The sequence below is a fragment of the Bufo bufo genome, chromosome 4, assembly GCF_905171765.1.
Source record: "Bufo bufo chromosome 4, aBufBuf1.1, whole genome shotgun sequence".
Taxonomy (NCBI): domain Eukaryota; kingdom Metazoa; phylum Chordata; class Amphibia; order Anura; family Bufonidae; genus Bufo; species Bufo bufo.
In genome coordinates, this window is record NC_053392.1 from 413,036,104 (window position 1) to 413,054,311 (window position 18,208).

Sequence of the window (18,208 nt, forward strand, 5' to 3'; positions counted from 1 at the left end):
ATGCCTTTCCCTATACACCCAAGCATTTTGCTAGCATTTCCTGCTGCTTTATGACATTGTCTGCCTACCTTTTAAGACTGGGTTCACACCTGAGCGTATTCGATAAGCGCTTTTTACAGGCGTTTTTATCGGGCGTTCCCGCTGAAGTCTATGGGCGGGAACGCGCAACAATACGCCCCAAAGAAGTTGCTGTACTTCTTGGGGCGTAGGGCGTTTTACAGTACGTTCGTACGCGCTGTAAAACGCTCAGGTGAGAACCATGCCCGTAGGGAAACATTGTTTTTTTACTGTTGAGCGTTTTACAGCGCGTAGAAACGTGCTGTAAAACGCTTAGGTGTGAACCCAGCCTAAGTCTTCTGAAATAATGACCCCTAAATCCCTTTCCTCACATACTGAGGTTAGGACTGTATCACTGATTTTATATTCTGCTCTTGGGTTTTTATGCCCCAGGTGCATTATCTTGCACTTATCAACATAAAATTTTAGTTGCCAGATTTTTGACCATTCCTCTAGTTTTTCTAAATCCTTTTCTATTTGGTGTATCCCTCCAGGAACATCAACCCTGTTACAAATCTTTGTGTCATCAGCAAAAAGACACACCTTACCATCGCACTTTGCAATTTGCACCTCTATTGCCGTTTGTGTACTGCTCTTTACTTTTTTTGTTTTATTTATATATATATACAGTACAGACCAAAAGTTTGGACACACCTTCTCATTCAAAGAGTTTTCTATGACTATGAAGGCATCAAAATTATGAATTAACACATATGGAATTATATACATAACAAACAAGTGTGAAACAACTGAAAATATGTCATATTCTAGGTTCTTCAAAGTAGCCACCTTTTTGCTTTGATTACTGCTTTGCACACTCTTGGCATTCTCTTGATGAGCTTCAAGAGGTAGTCCCCTGAAATGGTCTTCCAACAGTATTGAAGGAGTTCCCAGAGATGCTTAGCACTTGTTGGCCCTTTTGCCTTCACTCTGCGGTCCAGCTCACCCCAAACCATCTCGATTGGGTTCAGGTCCGGTGACTGTGGAGGCCAGGTCATCTGGTGCAGCACCCCATCACTCTCCTTCATGGTCAAATAGCCCTTACTTTCAAAGTTTTCCGAAATTTTCGGCTGACTGACTGACCTTCATTTCTTAAAGTAATGATGGCCACTTGTTTTTCTTTACTTAGCTGCTTTTTTCTTGCCATAATACAAATTCTAACAGTCTATTCAGTAGGACTATCAGCTGTGTATCCACCTGACTTCTCCTCAACGCCACTGATGGTCCCAACCCCATTTATAAGGCAAGAAATCCCCTTTATTAAACCTGACAGGGCACACCTGTGAAGTGAAAACCATTTCAGGGGACTACCTCTTGAAGCTCATCAAGAGAATGGTAAGAGTATGCAAAGCAGTAATCAAAGCAAAAGGTGGCTACTTTGAAGAACCTAGAATATGACATATTTTCAGTTGTTTCACACTTGTTTGTTATGTATATAATTCCACATGTGTTAATTCATAGTTTTTGATGCCTTCAGTGTGAATCTACAGTTTTCATAGTCATGAAAATAAAGAAAACTCTTTGAATGAGAAGGTGTGTCCAAACTTTTGGTCTGTACTGTATATATATATATATATATATATATATTTTTATTTTTATTTTTTTATTTTATGTAATTACACATTTATTTTGTGCCATACATTTTTTACAATTACAAAAAATATATAAAATATATAAATTTAATCTCTATTTCTGAAATGTTTCTGCCAGGATTTGAACTCCCAACCTTGGACATCAGAGGCAAGGACCTTATTCACTCAGCTATAAAGCTGAATGCTAAATTTTGTCAGAAAAACCTCATAGTAATTTCTGATCTAGTGAGTATTCCTATTCAGCAGAAGACTTTTTTTATTTTATATTTCTGTGTAGGTTAACATATTGCTGTATAGTGTAGTGGTTAACATCCTTGCCTCTAATGTACAAGGTTGGTAGTTCAAATCCTGGTAGAAACATTTCAGAAATAAAGATTAAATTTATATATTTTATATTTTTTTAGTAATTGTAAAAAATGTATGGCACAAAATAAATGGCTGAACTCCGCAATGTGCCGAGCATATCGATGCTCGAGCCGAACTTGTGTTCGGCCGAGCATGCTCGATCAACACTAACATTTAGCCTTATACTGGGCAATTAAATCCTCAAGCTGCATCAGAATAGGAAAATCCAATTGACACCAGATAGACATGCATATATGTCTGGGGACTATCCGATATCCCGGTGTCATAACTGTGGTCATAGGGGCACACCTGCTCATATATGGTATCTCTGCCCACTAATCCAGCCTTTTTGGATGAAATCTCTCACTTTTAGTTGGGAAGTATTGGAATTATTGATTGACTTACCCCCATTGCTGGCAATCCTATGTTTTGGGTTAAAGGGGTTCTGCACTTTATTTAAACTGATGATCTATCCCCAAAGGACAGACAAAAAAAGCATTTATAGTACTATCTTGTAAGTAGCAGTGAGGATATGGACTACCATCCATCTAACATGTAGAGGAACATTAGTTAAAGGGGTTCTGCACTTTGTTTAAACTGATGATCTATCCTCTGGATAGATCATCAGCTTCTGATCGGCGGGGGTCCGACACCCGGGACGCCCGCCTATCAGCTGTTTGAGAAGGCAGCTGTGCTCCAGCAGCGCCGCGGCCTTCTCACTGTTTACCGTTCCCTTGAATGGAGCTTAGCCCCGGCCAGGCCAGTTGAAGATTGCGGTTAAATTTTTTGGTGACAGTTGATACAAGTCTTGACGTCACTCGGCCAGCAGTAAACAGTGAGAAGGCCGCGGCGCTGCTGGAGCGCCGCTGCCTTCTCAAACAGCTGATCGGCGGGGGTCCCGGGTGTCGGACCCCCGCCGATCAGAAGCTAATGATCTATCCAGAGGATAGATCATCAGTTTAAACAAAGTGCAGAACCCCTTTAACTAAGGTTCCTCTACATGTTAGATGGATGGTAGTCCATATCCTCACTGCTACTTGCAAGGTAGTACTATGAATGCTTTTTTTGTCTGTCCTTTGGGCTCTGGTTTTCACATATTATATGGCCTACTGTACCTTCTACCGAGAGACCATTTTGTGATTCACATTAATATACATTTTAATGTATACGTTTTCACTGGTTCTCATTATTTGTCTTTCATAGGAAGCAGGGCACTGCAAAGCATACACATGCAGATTTGATTGTGGGATGTGATGGTGCCTTCTCAACTGTAAGAAAACAATTTATGAAAAAAATACGCTTTAATTATAGCCATGTATATATCCCTCATGGATACAAGGAATTGACAATTCCTCCTAAAAATGGAGAGGTAAGTTTTAAAATGGTTGAAGTTGGCAAAATGTCATTCTTTAAGATGATACTGTTTGTTTGGGTTGGCATCTGAAAGGATTTGGACCTTTCTGGACCTCTACGACCACCTTGGTTTGATGTCACTGACGTCAGGAGAGATGTTTCTCAGTTGGCAATAACAGACACGCACACAGGCAATCACTGAGAAACACTCTGATTTTATTATGCTATTGCTTGACCTCATATAGGCAGCAGAAAGGTTTGCATAACAACAGTGTTAAACCAATCATAAAATGATAAACATTGACGCCCATATAGATACAATTGGAACATCCCTTTTATGGGTATGTAATACGTCACATATAAGAACGTACGTTGTTGTGCCGAATGACCCTGAGTGAATTAGAACATTTGTTCTAATTCTGGGAGATTCTCAGAATCTGTCCTGAGACAGATAAGTGAACCTAACTCACAGGGGGGGGGGGGGGGGGGATGTGAAGTGCGTAGGTGAGATATTATAACAATTCTGTACATCATAGAGAAGACAACATGGAGTCACATTTGCCTTCAATCCCCTCTTTAGAACCAAATTTCTTAGATAATATGGTTCTTACCCTTGCCCTTTTCGCTGTATACCGCCAGATATTTTCTATATCCTTCATGTGAGTTGTCTTCAGGATTAGGCAGCAGAGTCTCATAAAATGACATATTTGATAGTCCTTTCATTATCAGTTTCCGTACACATGGTATGATACATGCTGCAACTATTGCTATTACTATAATAATTATCAGGATAATAATTCCCAACTGTGCAAGTGCCTGTTTCCAGGTAGTGAACCAGCCAAAATACTGATCCCAAGGGTTATTGATACCTGAGTTTCTTTTGAGCTCGATTGAAAAATCCTTGAGTTTCTTTATTGCCAGTGTGACCTTACCATTAGGGCTGGTGTTGTTGGGTATGGACGTGCAGCAGGATGAGGGGTCTGTCAATACCTTACAGACACCACTAGAGTTGAGCGAACACCTGGATGTTCGGGTTCGAGAAGTTCGGCCGAACTTCCCGGAAATGTTCGGGTTCGGGATCCGAACCCGACCCGAACTTCGTCCCGAGCCCCATTGAAGTCAATGGGGACCCAAACTTTTCGGCACTAAAAAGGCTGTAAAACAGCCCAGGAAAGAGCTAGAGGGCTGCAAAAGGCAGCAACATGTAGGTAAATCCCCTGCAAACAAATGTGGATAGGGAAATGAATAAAAAAATAAAAATAAAAAAATTAACCAATATCAATTGGACAGAGGTCCCATAGCAGAGAATCTGGCTTCACGTCAGCAGAGAATCAGTCTTCATGTCATAGCAGAGAATCAGGCTTCACGTCACCCACCACTGGAACAGGCCACTGTCACATATTTAGGCCCAGGCACCCAGGCAGAGGAGAGAGGTCCCGTAACAGAGAATCTGGCTTCATGTCAGCACAGAATCAGTCTTCATGTTATAGCAGAGAATCAGGCTTCACGTCACCCACCACTGGAACAGGCCACTGTCACATATTTAGGCCCCAGCACCCAGGCAGAGGAGAGAGGTCCCGTAACAGAGAATCTGGCTTCATGTCAGCAGAGAATCAGTCTTCATGTCATAGCAGAGAATCAGGCTTCACGTCACCCACCACTGGAACAGGCCACTGTCACATATTTAGGCCCCGGCACCCAGACAGAGGAGAGAGGTCCCGTAACAGAGAATCTGGTTTCATGTCAGCAGAGAATCAGTCTTCATGTCATAGCAGAGAATCAGGCTTCACGTCACCCACCACTGGAACAGGCCACTGTCACATATTTAGGCCCAGGCACCCAGGCAGAGGAGAGAGGTCCCATAACAGAGAATCTGGCTTCATGTCAGCACAGAATCAGTCTTCATGTTATAGCAGAGAATCAGGCTTCATGTCACGCACCACTGGAACAGGCCACTGTCACATATTTAGGCCCCGGCACCCAGACAGAGGAGAGAGGTCCCGTAACAGAGAATCTGGCTTCATGTCAGCAAAGAATCAGTCTTCATGATATAGCAGAGAATCAGGCTTCACGTCACCCACCACTGGAACAGGCCACTGTCACATATTTAGGCCCCGGCACCCAGACAGAGGAGAGAGGTCCCGTAACAGAGAATCTGGCTTCATGTCAGCAGAGAATCAGTCTTCATGTCATAGCAGAGAATCAGGCTTCACGTCACCCACCACTGGAACAGGCCACTGTCACATATTTAGGCCCAGGCACCCAGGCAGAGGAGAGAGGTCCCGTAACAGAGTATCTGGCTTTATGTCAGCACAGAATCAGTCTTCATGTTATAGCAGAGAATCAGGCTTCACGTCACCCACCACTGGAACAGGCCACTGTCACATATTTAGGCCCCGGCACCCAGACAGAGGAGAGAGGTCCCGTAACAGAGAATCTGGCTTCATGTCAGCACAGAATCAGTCTTCATGTCATAGCAGAGAATCAGGCTTCACGTCACCCACCACTGGAACAGGCCACTGTCACATATTTAGGCCCAGGCACCCAGGCAGAGGAGAGAGGTCCCGTAACAGAGAATCTGGCTTCATGTCAGCACAGAATCAGTCTTCATGTTATAGCAGAGAATCAGGCTTCAGTTCACCCACCACTGGAACAGGCCACTGTCACATATTTAGGCCCCGGCACCCAGACAGAGGAGAGGTTCATTCAACTTTGGGTTGCCCCGCAATATAATGGTAAAATGAAAATAAAAATAGGATTGAATGAGGAAGTGCCCTGGAGTACAATAATATATTGTTAAGGGGAGGTAGTTAATGTCTAATCTGCACAAGGGATGGACAGGTTCTGTGGGATCTATGCCTGGTTCATTTTTATGAACGTCAGCTTGTCCACATTGGCTGTAGACAGGCGGCTGCGTTTGTCTGTAATGACGCCCCCTGCCGTGCTGAATACACGTTCAGACAAAACACTGGCCGCCGGGCAGGCCAGCACCTCCAAGGCATAAAAGGCTAGCTCTGGCCACGTGGACAATTTGGAGACCCAGAAGTTGAATGGGGCCGAACCATCAGTCAGTACGTGGAGGGGTGTGCACAGGTACTGTTCCACCATGTTAGTGAAATGTTGCCTCCTGCTAACACGTTCCGTATCAGGTGGTGGTGCAGTTAGCTGTGGCGTGGTGACAAAACTTTTCCACATCTCTGCCATGCTAACCCTGCCCTCAGAGGAGCTGGGCGTGACACAGCTGCGTTGGCGACCTCTTGCTCCTCCTCTGCCTTCGCCTTGGGCTTCCACTTGTTCCCTTGTGACATTTGGGAATGCTCTCAGTATCGCATCTACCAACGTGCGCTTGTACTCGCGCATCTTACTATCACGCTCCAGTGCATGAAGTAAGGTGGGCACATTGTCTTTGTACCGTGGATCCAGCAGGGTGGCAACCCAGTAGTCCTCACACGTTAAAATGTGGGCAACTCTGCTGTCGTTGCGCAGGCACTGCAGCATGTAGTCGCTCATGTGTGCCAGGCTGCCCAGAGGTAAGGACAAGCTGTCCTCTGTGGGAGGCGTATCGTCATCGTCCTGCGTTTCCCCCCAGCCACGCACCAGTGATGGGCCCTAGCTGCGTTGGGTGCCAGCCCGCTGTGAACCTGCTTCATCCTCATCCTCCTCCACCTCCTCCTCCACCTCCTCCTCATCCTCGTCCTCCTCGTCCTCCAGTAGTGGGCCCTGTCTGGCCACATTTGTACCTGGCCTCTGCTGTTGCAAAAAACCTCCCTAGTCACTTCGAAGAGACTGGCCTGAAAGTGCTAAAAATGACCCCTCTTCCTCCTCCTCCTCCTGGGCCACATCCTCTTCCATCATCGCCCTAAGTGTTTTCTCAAGGAGACATAGAAGTGGTATTGTAACGCTGATAACGGCGTCATCGCCACTGGCCATGTTGGTGGAGTACTCGAAACAGCGCAACAGGGCACACAGGTCTCGCATGGAGGCCCAGTCATTGGTGGTGAAGTGGGGCTGATCCGCAGTGCGACTGACCCATGTGTGCTGCAGCTGAATCTCCACTATGGCCTGCTGCTGCTCGCACAGTCTCTCCAGCATGTGCAAGGTGGAGTTCCACCTGGTGGGCACGTCGCATATGAGGCGGTGAGCGGGAAGGCCGAAGTTACGCTGTAGCGCAGACAGGCGAGCAGCGGCAGGGTGTGAACGCCAGAAGCGCGAACAGACGGCCCGCACTTTATGCAGCAGCTCTGACATGTCAGGGTAGTTGTGAATGAACTTCTGCACCACCAAATTCAGCACATGCGCCAGGCAAGGGATGTGCGTCAAACCGGCTAGTCCCAGAGCTGCAATGAGATTTCGCCCATTATCGCACACCACCAGGCCGGGCTTGAGGCTCACCGGCAGCAACCACTCGTCGGTCTGTTGTTCTATACCCCGCCACAACTCCTGTGCGGTGTGGGGCCTGTCCCCCAAACATATGAGTTTCAGAACGGCCTGCTGACGTTTACCCCGGGCTGTGCTGAAGTTAGTGGTGAAGGTGTGTGGCTGACTGGATGAGCAGGTGGAAGAAGAGGAGGAGGAAGCTGAGTAGGAGGAGGAGGAGACAGGAGGCAAAGAATGTTGCTCTGCGATCCTTGGTGGCGGAAGGACGTGCGCCAAACAGCTCTCCGCCTGGGGCCCAGCCGCCACTACATTTACCCAGTGTGCAGTTAGGGAGATATAGCGTCCCTGGCCGTGCTTAGTGGTCCATGTATCTGTGGTTAGGTGGACCTTGCCACAGATGACGTTTCGCAGTGCACACTTGATTTTATCGGATACTTGGTTGTGCAGGGAAGGCACGGCTCTCTTGGAGAAGTAGTGCCGGCTGGGAACAACATACTGTGGGACAGCAAGCGACATGAGCTGTTTGAAGCTGTCTGTCTCCACCAGCCTAAATGACAGCATTTCATAGGCCAGTAGTTTAGAAATGCTGGCATTGAGGGCCAGGGATCGAGGGTGACTAGGTGGGAATTTACGCTTTCTCTCAAATGTTTGTGAGATAGAGAGCTGAACGCTGCCGTGTGACATGGTTGAGATGCTTGGTGACGCAGGTGGTGGTGTTGGTGGTACATCCCAGGTTTGCTGGGCGGCAAGTGCCAACGTCCCTCCAGAGGCGGAGGAAGAGGCCGAGGCGGCGGCAGCAGCAGAAGAGGCTGAGGCGGCAGCAGCAGAAAAGGTAGCAGGGGGAGCCTGAGTGACTTCCTTGTTTTTAAGGTGTTTACTCCACTGCAGTTCATGCTTTGCATGCAGGTGGCTGGTCATGCAGGTTGTGCTAAGGTTCAGAACGTTAATGCATCGCTTCAGGCTCTGATGGCACAGCGTGCAAACCACTCGGGTCTTGTCGTCAGCACATTGTTTGAAGAAGTGCCATGCCAGGGAACTCCTTGAAGCTGCCTTTGGGGTGCTCGGTCCCAGATGGCGGCGGTCAGTAGCAGGCGGAGTCTCTTGGCAGCGGGTGTTCTGATTTTGCCCACTGCTCCCTCTTTGTCTTTTGCTACGCTGTTGGCTCGGTCTCACCACTGCCTCTTCCTCCGAACTGTGAAAGTCAGTGGCACGACCTTCATTCCAAGTGGGGTCTAGGACCTCATCGTCCCCTGCATCGTCTTCCACCCAGTCTTGATCCCTGACCTCCTGTTCAGTCTGCACACTGCAGAAAGACGCAGCTTTTGGCACCTGTGTTTCGTCATCATCAGAGACGTGCTGAGGTGGTATTCCCATGTCCTCATCATCAGGAAACATAAGTGGTTGTGCGTTAGTGCATTCTATCTCTTCCACCCCTGGGGAAGGGCTAGGTGGATGCCCTTGGGAAACCCTGGCAGCAGAGTCTTCAAACAGCATAAGAGACTGCTGCATAACTTGAGGCTCAGACAGTTTCCCTGATATGCATGGGGGTGATGTGACAGACTGATGGGCTTGGTTTTCATGCGCCATCTGTGCACTTTCTGAAGAAGACTGGGTGGGAGATAATGTGAACGTGCTGGATGCACTGTCGGCCACCCAATTGACTAATGCCTGTACCTGCTCAGGCCTTACCATCCTTAGAACAGCATTGGGCCCCACCAAATATCCCTGTAAATTCTGGCGGCTACTGGGACCTGAGGTAGTTGGTACACTAGGACGTGTGGCTGTGGCAGAACGGCTACGTCCTCTCCCAGTACCAGAGGGTCCACTAACACCACCACGACCATGTCCACGTCCGCGTCCCTTACTAGATGTTTTCCTCATTGTTACCGTTCACCACAATAAGAAAAATATTATTCGGGCCAATGTATTGAATTAAAATTCAGGCCTTTTTTTACAGACACCTAACGCTGTCTGGCTATCTATTTAGTTACCGTATTACACTAATACAGGCACACCAGTAATGACAGATTTAGCTGAATAAAAATGTGAGGCCTATTTTTTAGGCGCTGTGTGACAGGTATACGTTTAATCACAGAATTAGACTTGTATCTGCACTGTAGCGTGTGTGTTAAGTTTTTCAGAATGACCCTATCAGCACCTTGAATCTAATATACCCTTTTAGGAATAGATTTAAAGTAGGTCTGATACAGCAGAAACCACTAATTTTGAGAATTGCAAATTTGGGAATTGTTTTTCAACCCAGAACAAAAACTGTGCTTTTACGGTCACTACAAATAACTTGACCAGCTAAAACAGTACTGATTTGGAGGAATATAAATGTGAGGCCTATTTTTTAGGCGCTGTGTGACAGGTATACGTTTAATCACAGAATTAGACTTGTATCTGCACTGTAGCGTGTGTGTTAAGTTTTTCAGAATGACCCTATCAGCACCTTGAATCTAATAAACCCTTTTAGGGATAGATTTAAAGTAGGTCTGATACAGCAGAAACCACTAATTTTGAGAATGGCAAATTTGGGAATTGTTTTTCAACCCAGAACAAAAACTGTGCTTTTACGGTCACTAAAAATAACTTGACCAGCTAACACAGTACTGATTTGGAGGAATATAAATGTGAGGCCTATTTTTTAGGCGCTGTGTGACAGGTATACGTTTAATCACAGAATTAGACTTGTATCTGCACTGTAGCGTGTGTGTTAAGTTTTTCAGAATGACCCTATCAGCACCTTGAATCTAATATACCCTTTTAGGGATAGATTTAAAGTAGGCCTGATACAGCAGAAACCACTAATTTTGAGAATTGCAAATTTTGGAATTGTTTTTCAACCCAGAACAAAAACTGTGCTTTTACGGTCACTAAAAATAACTTGACCAGCTAAAACAGTACTGATTTGGATGAATATAAATGTCAGGCCTATTTTTTAGGCGCTGGGTGACAGGCTCAACTTGCCCCTGATGTAGTATATGGCCAAAAAATAACCACACTATTGATGGTTAAATGCACTTGGGTGACACAGGCTCAGCCTGCACCTGATGTAGTATATGGCCAAAAAAATAACCACACTATTGATGGTTAAATGCACTTGATGAAAGCTTGACCCTGATGTAGGATATAGCAAAAAATAACCACACTATTGATGGTTAAATGCACTTGATGAAAGCTTGACCCTGATGTAGGATATAGCAAAAAATAACCACACTATTGATGGTTAAATGCACTTGGGTGACACAGGCTCAGCCTGCACCTGATGTAGTATATGGCCAAAAAATTACCACACTATTGATGGTTAAATGCACTTGATGAAAGCTTGACCCTGATGTAGGATATAGCAAAAAATAACCACACTATTGATGGTTAAATGCACTTGGTGGTAGCTTGTGCTGGCGCACCACAAGCCACAAAATGGCCGCCGATCACCCCAGAAAAAAGTGACTGAAAAACGCTCTGGGCAGCCTAAAAACACTGAGCAATTGAATAGAAGCAGTTCAATGATCCACAGCTGTAGATCGATCACTGAATGAAGTCTTTTGGAGGAGTTAATCTGCCTAATCTCGCCCTAACGTCGCAGCTGCAACCTCTCCCTACGCTTGTATAAGCAGAGCGACGTGCAGCGCTACGTGACCCAAGCTTATATAGAGGCTGGGTCACATGCTACACTGGCCAATCACAGCCATGCCAATAGTAGGCATGGCTGTGATGGCCTCTTGGGGCAAGTAGTATGACGCTTGTTGATTGGCTGCTTTGCAGCCTTTCAAAAAGCGCCAAGAAAGCGCCGAACACCGAACCTGAACCCGGACTTTTACGAAAATGTTCGGGTTCGGGTCCGTGTCATGGACACCCCAAAATTCGGTACGAACCCGAACTATACAGTTCGGGTTCGCTCATCCCTAGACACCACCTCTTTCTGCAAGTATCATATCGAGTACCATGCGGTTTTGAAATGTCATAATGGAATCTGCCTGTAACTGTTCTGCTACACCCTGTAACGCATCCCTGGTGTAGTTTACAAACCTTTGTTGATTATAGTAAATATAGTTGATCCAGTCTACATTTTTGTTGATTGTTATGTGAGGAATTATGGATTCAAATCCTGCTGCCACCTGACCTCTGGCCTTGAATTCATCAGGGACCCCTCTTGGGACCCCGATTGCATCAATATATACGTGTGGGTCGAAGCTACCTTTTGGGAGGGCACGACGGTTGCGTATATGTGTGTCGGAGTCTTTTTTAATTTTCAGTGAAGATGTGTATGTTCATGATGGCTTTAGCAAGGGCACATTCACCTTTCCAGGAACCCTCTATCTAGATCTATCTTTCCATCCCCACAGATCCAATATACATCTCCAATCGAGTATACTTGATTCTGTGTGAGGGAGGTATCTGTTTCACTGTAAGTTGCACAGTATCCTTCAGTGAACTTACCCAGGGATCTTCCTTGATCTCCCCCTCTGTGGCAGGTATTGTTACCAGGATAGATATGTATACCTGCACCAGGGCGGGATTTTTTATGAGGACTCAGTATTTTTGCTTCCATTCTTCACATGCAGACTGGTTACTAGATTAATTTGAGAATAATTGCAAAAAACATTCCTCAACACTAAAGGGCAATATTAAGGGCACAGTACCTAGGTGAGGCTTAGCGGTCCCACATATATAACAATTACTTTTATTTACTGAAGCAGCGCTGTACTTCATCCATTCTAACCATTGGTTGGCATCAGAGAACCCAGTTTCTACTGCAAGAGCCTCCTCATATGTTGGGTCAGATATTGCTCTCATATTGTTAAAAGTTAAGATACAGGGTTTGAGGAGGTTTCTTTGTTTCTGAGGGTATGTCCATTCTTATAGTGGTTGCCACATCTCGTGGAAGGACTGCACGTCATTATGCTGCATAAACCGAAGGAGCAAGTGGCAACATGAGTACTGGAGGAATTGTACCAGAAGGTAGTGATTCCACCTTTCTGCGTTATAGCAACTTCAGCTTTGTTATCATCCGGCAGAGTCATTAGGATCGTCAGTAATCCCACAGTCCAAGTGGACCGTCTGTGCCATCTTCCAGAATTGAGGGAGTGCATCCTGGTGGAGGTCAGAGCTGTCTGCTCCCGTTAGTACCTTACTTTGTCCATTTTCGAGGTCAGAGCTGTCTGCTCCCGTTAGTACCTTACTTTGTCCTTTTTTGAGATCAGGACTGTCTGTCCCCGTTATTACCTCCTTTTGGGGTGCCTCCTTTAGCAGTTTCACTCTGGTGGTGTGGATCCAAGTAGGTGCTTCTTCTGTAAGTACAGCTGTGCGGGTCGCGGCTACCACTGTAGTCGGTGGTCCGTAGGTGAAGTCTCCTGCGAATTTTCCTTTCTTTAATTTCTTTATCAGCATGAGATCTCCCACTTGGAATGGGTGAGTTGGTTCCTGTGGAAGACAAGGAGACTTACAAGCAACTTTTTTCCTCAATTTCACTTAGGACTTTAATCAATCTGGTTACATTGGTGTTTGGGTTGTTCCTCAAATAATCTGACACTAACTGTTTAATGCCTGTAATATAGAAATTCTGTGCCAGCAGCATGTGTGTTGTTTGAATGCTGTTGTGTCCTACTCTATGAAAATGTGCAATGAACAGAGCGGAGCTGTGCTGTGGTATGCATGATTCCCCCTCTTTGCAGATTAATCCTGTCCTAGGATTCTTCTGCAAGATTGGATAACACCAATTGGCCATTTCATTGTCAGTAGCTGAGAACTGGAGATCCACAAGCATCTGAGTTAACTCAAGTGAAGGAGGTACTAATTTCACCATTTGCAATGTGGCCGGGGCCATCAGTGCAGCCTTCTTGGCCTCCGCGTCTGCCAGGGCATTGCCTTGGGACACATGATCTTTACCACCAGTATGCGCCCTGCAGTGAACAATTGCAATCTGTCAGGGAAATCTTATGGCTTCTAAAAGTTGTATGACAAGTTGTGAATGTGAGACGTGCTTACCATCAGCTGCAATGAATCGTCTCCTTTGCCAAATGACCCCGTGGTCCCAGACCACTTCATGTGCGTACCTGCTGTCAGTGTAAATGGTGACTGGCTTGCCTTCATGTAGTATGCATGCTCTTGTGAGTGCAATCAATTCTGCTGCTTGTGCAGATTGGTATGTGATGGGTCTGGCTTCCAGGACAATATGTGTAGCATAACAATAGCATATCCTGCATGATAAGTGTTGTCATTTGGTCTGCTGCAGGATCCATCAACAAAAACATTAGGGGCCCCTTCTACTGGTACAGATTGTAAATCAGAGCGGGGTGATGTCTCATGTTGTATGGCGTGTATACAATCATGTACCTCTGTCAAGTGATCCTCAGGTCCTTTAAGTCCTAATAGGGCATTCAAGATAGGTGCTGGACCTGAGGTGTGTGTTGCGTATTTGATTTGGAGGGAGGGATTGCTGAGGAGTAGAATCTCCCATCCAGATAGTCTTTGTGCAGACACGTGCTGTGTGTGTATGCCTTTGAGAAGGCCTACTACATCATGTGTGGTGTACAGGATAGTCTCATGTCCCATTGTGAGTGGCGTTGCAAGCTCAGCAATCATAGCACAGGCTGCAAGAGATCTCAGACAGGCCGGCATTCCTTGGACGGATGCCAGAACCACCTTTGAGAAAAAAGCACAAGGACGTAACTTGCCTCCGTGATACTATGTCAGCACACCCGCCATGGTTTTACAATTTTGTCGAGCATATACGTGGAAGGTGAGTTTGTAGTCAGGGAGGCCTGAACCTGGACTTGTCATTAAAAGAACATTTCAAATAATCAAATACATTAAACATTTCCTCAGACCACCTGATGAGATCTGACATGTCTGCCAGAGTGGCTTGTCTCATTACATTGTCATAGTACGGTAGGAACAATCAGGAATCCATTGTCTGCAGTAGTTTATCATACCAAGGAAAGATAACATTTCTTTCTTGGTGTACGGGGTGACCAGGCCCGCTACCAGACTGGACTCTTTCTGCGCTGATTCTCCTTTCTCCCTTTGTGAGAACAAAGCCCAAGTTTTCAACTTGCTTTTTACACCATTGCATTTTCTTGCGTGACACCTTGTGTCCACATTCAGACAACCATTTCAACAAAGATAAACCATGTGTTACATTGGCCTCCTCTGACATACTGCATAATAACAAATAATCCACGTATTGCAAGAGCACAGAACCCTGGGGGGGGGGGGGGGTGCCAGTGTTTTAAACTGGCTTGGAGGACAATGCTGTACACTACAGGTGAATCAGCATATCCCTGGTGCATCCTGCACCAGGTGAGTTTACATCCCTCAAAGGAAAAAGCAAAATTAGTCTGGTCCACTTATCAACCGGAATAGAGACGAAAGCATTTTTCAAGTCTATCACGCTGAAACAGACAGCTTCTGCAATAGATGGCTGAGAGCAACTGAGAAATGTCTCGGCTGTCTACTCACGGTTTTCCTGAACGTTTGCAACTATGTGTGGGGGGTCTGTATCTTCCTGATCTCAAAGCATCCCGCTGACTCATTCTCATATAAAATGTTTCTCAAAGTCTTGTATTTTGTCTGAGGTCTATAAGAAAATGCGCTGCTTTACAATCAACATGAGATTAGGAAGGAGAACTAGGCTGTCAGTTTTTTTGCAGCCTGATAATATTACAGGGAGATATGTTCTTACACTTACCACCAGAACAATAGCTCTCACACAAACAGATTAATCTTAAGACTCTATGTATCTTATACTCTAAATATAGGTATGCGTCAAACCAAGGTAGGTCAGTCTCTTACATGTACTTCTGGTACAAAAAAAATCTCTGTCGACAGTTAGATAAAGTAAATAGATTCTCCCGGAGAATCTATAGTGTGTCCCTGACACACAACAACTTACGGAATGGATCCTAAGATCCTATGATGTGTCCCTGACACAAAATAAATCTCCCGGAGATTTTTTTCCGTGCGTGGCACTCCAAGTGCCGGCCTTATTCATGAAAGTACTCCAAGTACTCATTATAAACTCCCAGAGTTTATTTTTAAGGCTTAACAATGTATCCCGGATACATAATAAAAACTCACGGGTAGAGATGTGGCCAGTGCCCTCGTACCCGGCAGTGGACAAAAGGGATGTCTCTCTTAACGGACATGAGGATGGCCTTCTCTATCCTGGAACAGAGCCCCCAACTGAAAGGATTTGGACCTTTCTGGACCTCTACGACCACCTTGGTTTGATGTCACTGACGTCAGGAGAGATGTTTCTCAGTTGGCAATAACAGGCACGCACACAGGCAATCACTGATAAACACTCTGATTTTATTATGCTATTGCTTGGCCTCATATAGGCAGCAGAAAAGTTTGCATAACAACAGCGTTAAACCAATCATAAAATGATAAACATTGACGCCCATATAGATACAATTGGAACATCCCTTTTATGGGTATGTAATATGTCACATATAAGAACGTACGTTGTTGTGCCAAATGACCCTGAGTGAATTAGAACATTTGTTCTAATTCTGGGAGATTCTCAGAATCTGTCCTGAGACAGATAAGTGAACCTAACTCACAGGGGGGGAGGGGGGGGAATGTGAAGTGCGTAGGTGAGATATTATAACAATTCTGTACATCATAGAGAAGACAACATGGAGTCACATTTGCCTTCAGCATCCTCTTGTCTTTAGAGGGCCTTGAAATGCATAACATCATATTACTGTTGCACTGATATGCGATTCAGAGCCCCTCTAAAGACAGGATGCCAACCCAAACAAACAGTATCAGGCAGAGAGTTCCATAGTCTCACTGCTCTTACCCTAAAGAATCCTCTTCTATGTTTGTGTACAAACCTTCTTTCCTCCAGACGCAGAGGATGTCCTCTTGTCACAGTCACAGTCCTGGGGATAAATAGATGATAGGAGAGATCTCTGTACTGACCCCTGATATATTTACACATAGTAATTAGATTTCCCCTCAGTCGTCTTTTTTCTAAAGTGAATAACCCTAATAGCCCTCCTCTGTACCCTCTCCAGCTCTGCTATGTCTACCATGTTCACAGGAGCCCAGAACTGTACACAGTACTCCATGTGTGGTCTGACTAGTGATTTGTAAAGTGGTAGGACTATGTTCTCATCACGGGCATCTATGCCCCTTTTGATGCAACCCATTATCTTATTAGCCTTGGCAGCAGTTGCCTGACACTGGTTTTTACAGTTTAGTTTGCTGTTCACTTAAATTCCTAGGTCCTTTTCCATGTCAGTGTTACCCAGTGTTTTAATATGTACGGATGACTTGCATTATTCCTTCCCATGAGTATAACCCTACATTTGTCAGTGTTAAACCTTATCTGCCACTTATCTACCCAAGCCTCTAATCTATTCAGATCCATCTGTAGCAGTATACTGTCCTCTTCAGTGTCAATTACTTTACACAGTTCAGTGTCATCTGCAAAAATGTATATTTTACTGTGCAAGCCTTCTACAAGATCATTTATAAATATATTGAAGAGAATAGTGCCCAATACTGACCCATGAGGAACTCCACTAGTGACAGTGACCCAATCTGAGTGCGTACCGTTAATAACCACCCTCTGTTTTCTATCACTGAGCCAGTTACTTACTCACATACAGACATTTTCTCCCAGTCCAAGCATTCTCATTTTATATACTAACCTTTTATGCGGTACAGTGTCAAATGCTTTGGAGAAGTCCAGATAGACGACATCCATTGATTCGCCGCTGTCAAGTCTAGAACTTACCTCCTCATAGAAACTGATTAAATTAGTTTGACATGACCGATCCCTCATAAAGCCATGCTGATATGGCATTATTTGCTTATTTTCATTGGAGTACTCCAAGATAGCATCTCTTAGAAAACCTTCAAACAGTTTACCCACGACAGATGTTAAACTTATCGGCCTATAGTTTCCGGGATCTGTTTTTGGACCCTTTTTGAATATTGGCACTACATTTGCTATGCGCCAATCCTGTGGAACACTCCCTATCAGTATTGAGTTCTTAAATATCAGAAATAAGGGTCTGGCTATGACATTACTTAATTTTCTTAGGATACGGGTATGCCATCTTGTCCTGGTGATTTGTCTATTTTAATCTTTTTAAGATGACGCTGTTATACTTCCTGGGTCAGACAGGGCACTTTCAATGGGGAATTAACTTTTACATTCTGCATTTCATTTGACAGTTTATTTTCTTCAGTGAATACAGTGGAGAAAAAAATACTTAATAGCTTTGCTTTCTCCTCATCGCTCTCTGCAACTCCCTCCTCATTACTCTGTAGAGGGCTGACACCTTCAGATTTATACTTTTTACCATTTATATAATTGAAAAACATTTTAGGGTTAGTTTTGCTCTCTTTGGCAATTAATCTCTTGGTCTCTAGTTTGGCTGCTTTTATTAGTTTTTTTACATATTCTATTTTTTTTCTTATAGTTTTTCAATGCTTCCTTGCTACCCTCCTGTTTTAGTGAT

The 18,208-nt window shown here is 44.9% G+C and overlaps 1 protein-coding gene across 1 annotated transcript in view; it reads left to right on the forward strand.

The window, feature by feature from the left end:
• The window catches only part of KMO (kynurenine 3-monooxygenase), a 1,955,166-nt gene that overhangs the window by 690,051 nt on the left and 1,246,907 nt on the right, over positions 1 to 18,208 (forward strand). Inside the window, exon 7 of the mRNA XM_040429299.1 lies at positions 3,198 to 3,363. Within this exon, the coding sequence (XP_040285233.1) occupies positions 3,198 to 3,363 (166 nt within the window). The remainder of the gene's footprint in view (positions 1 to 3,197; positions 3,364 to 18,208) is intronic.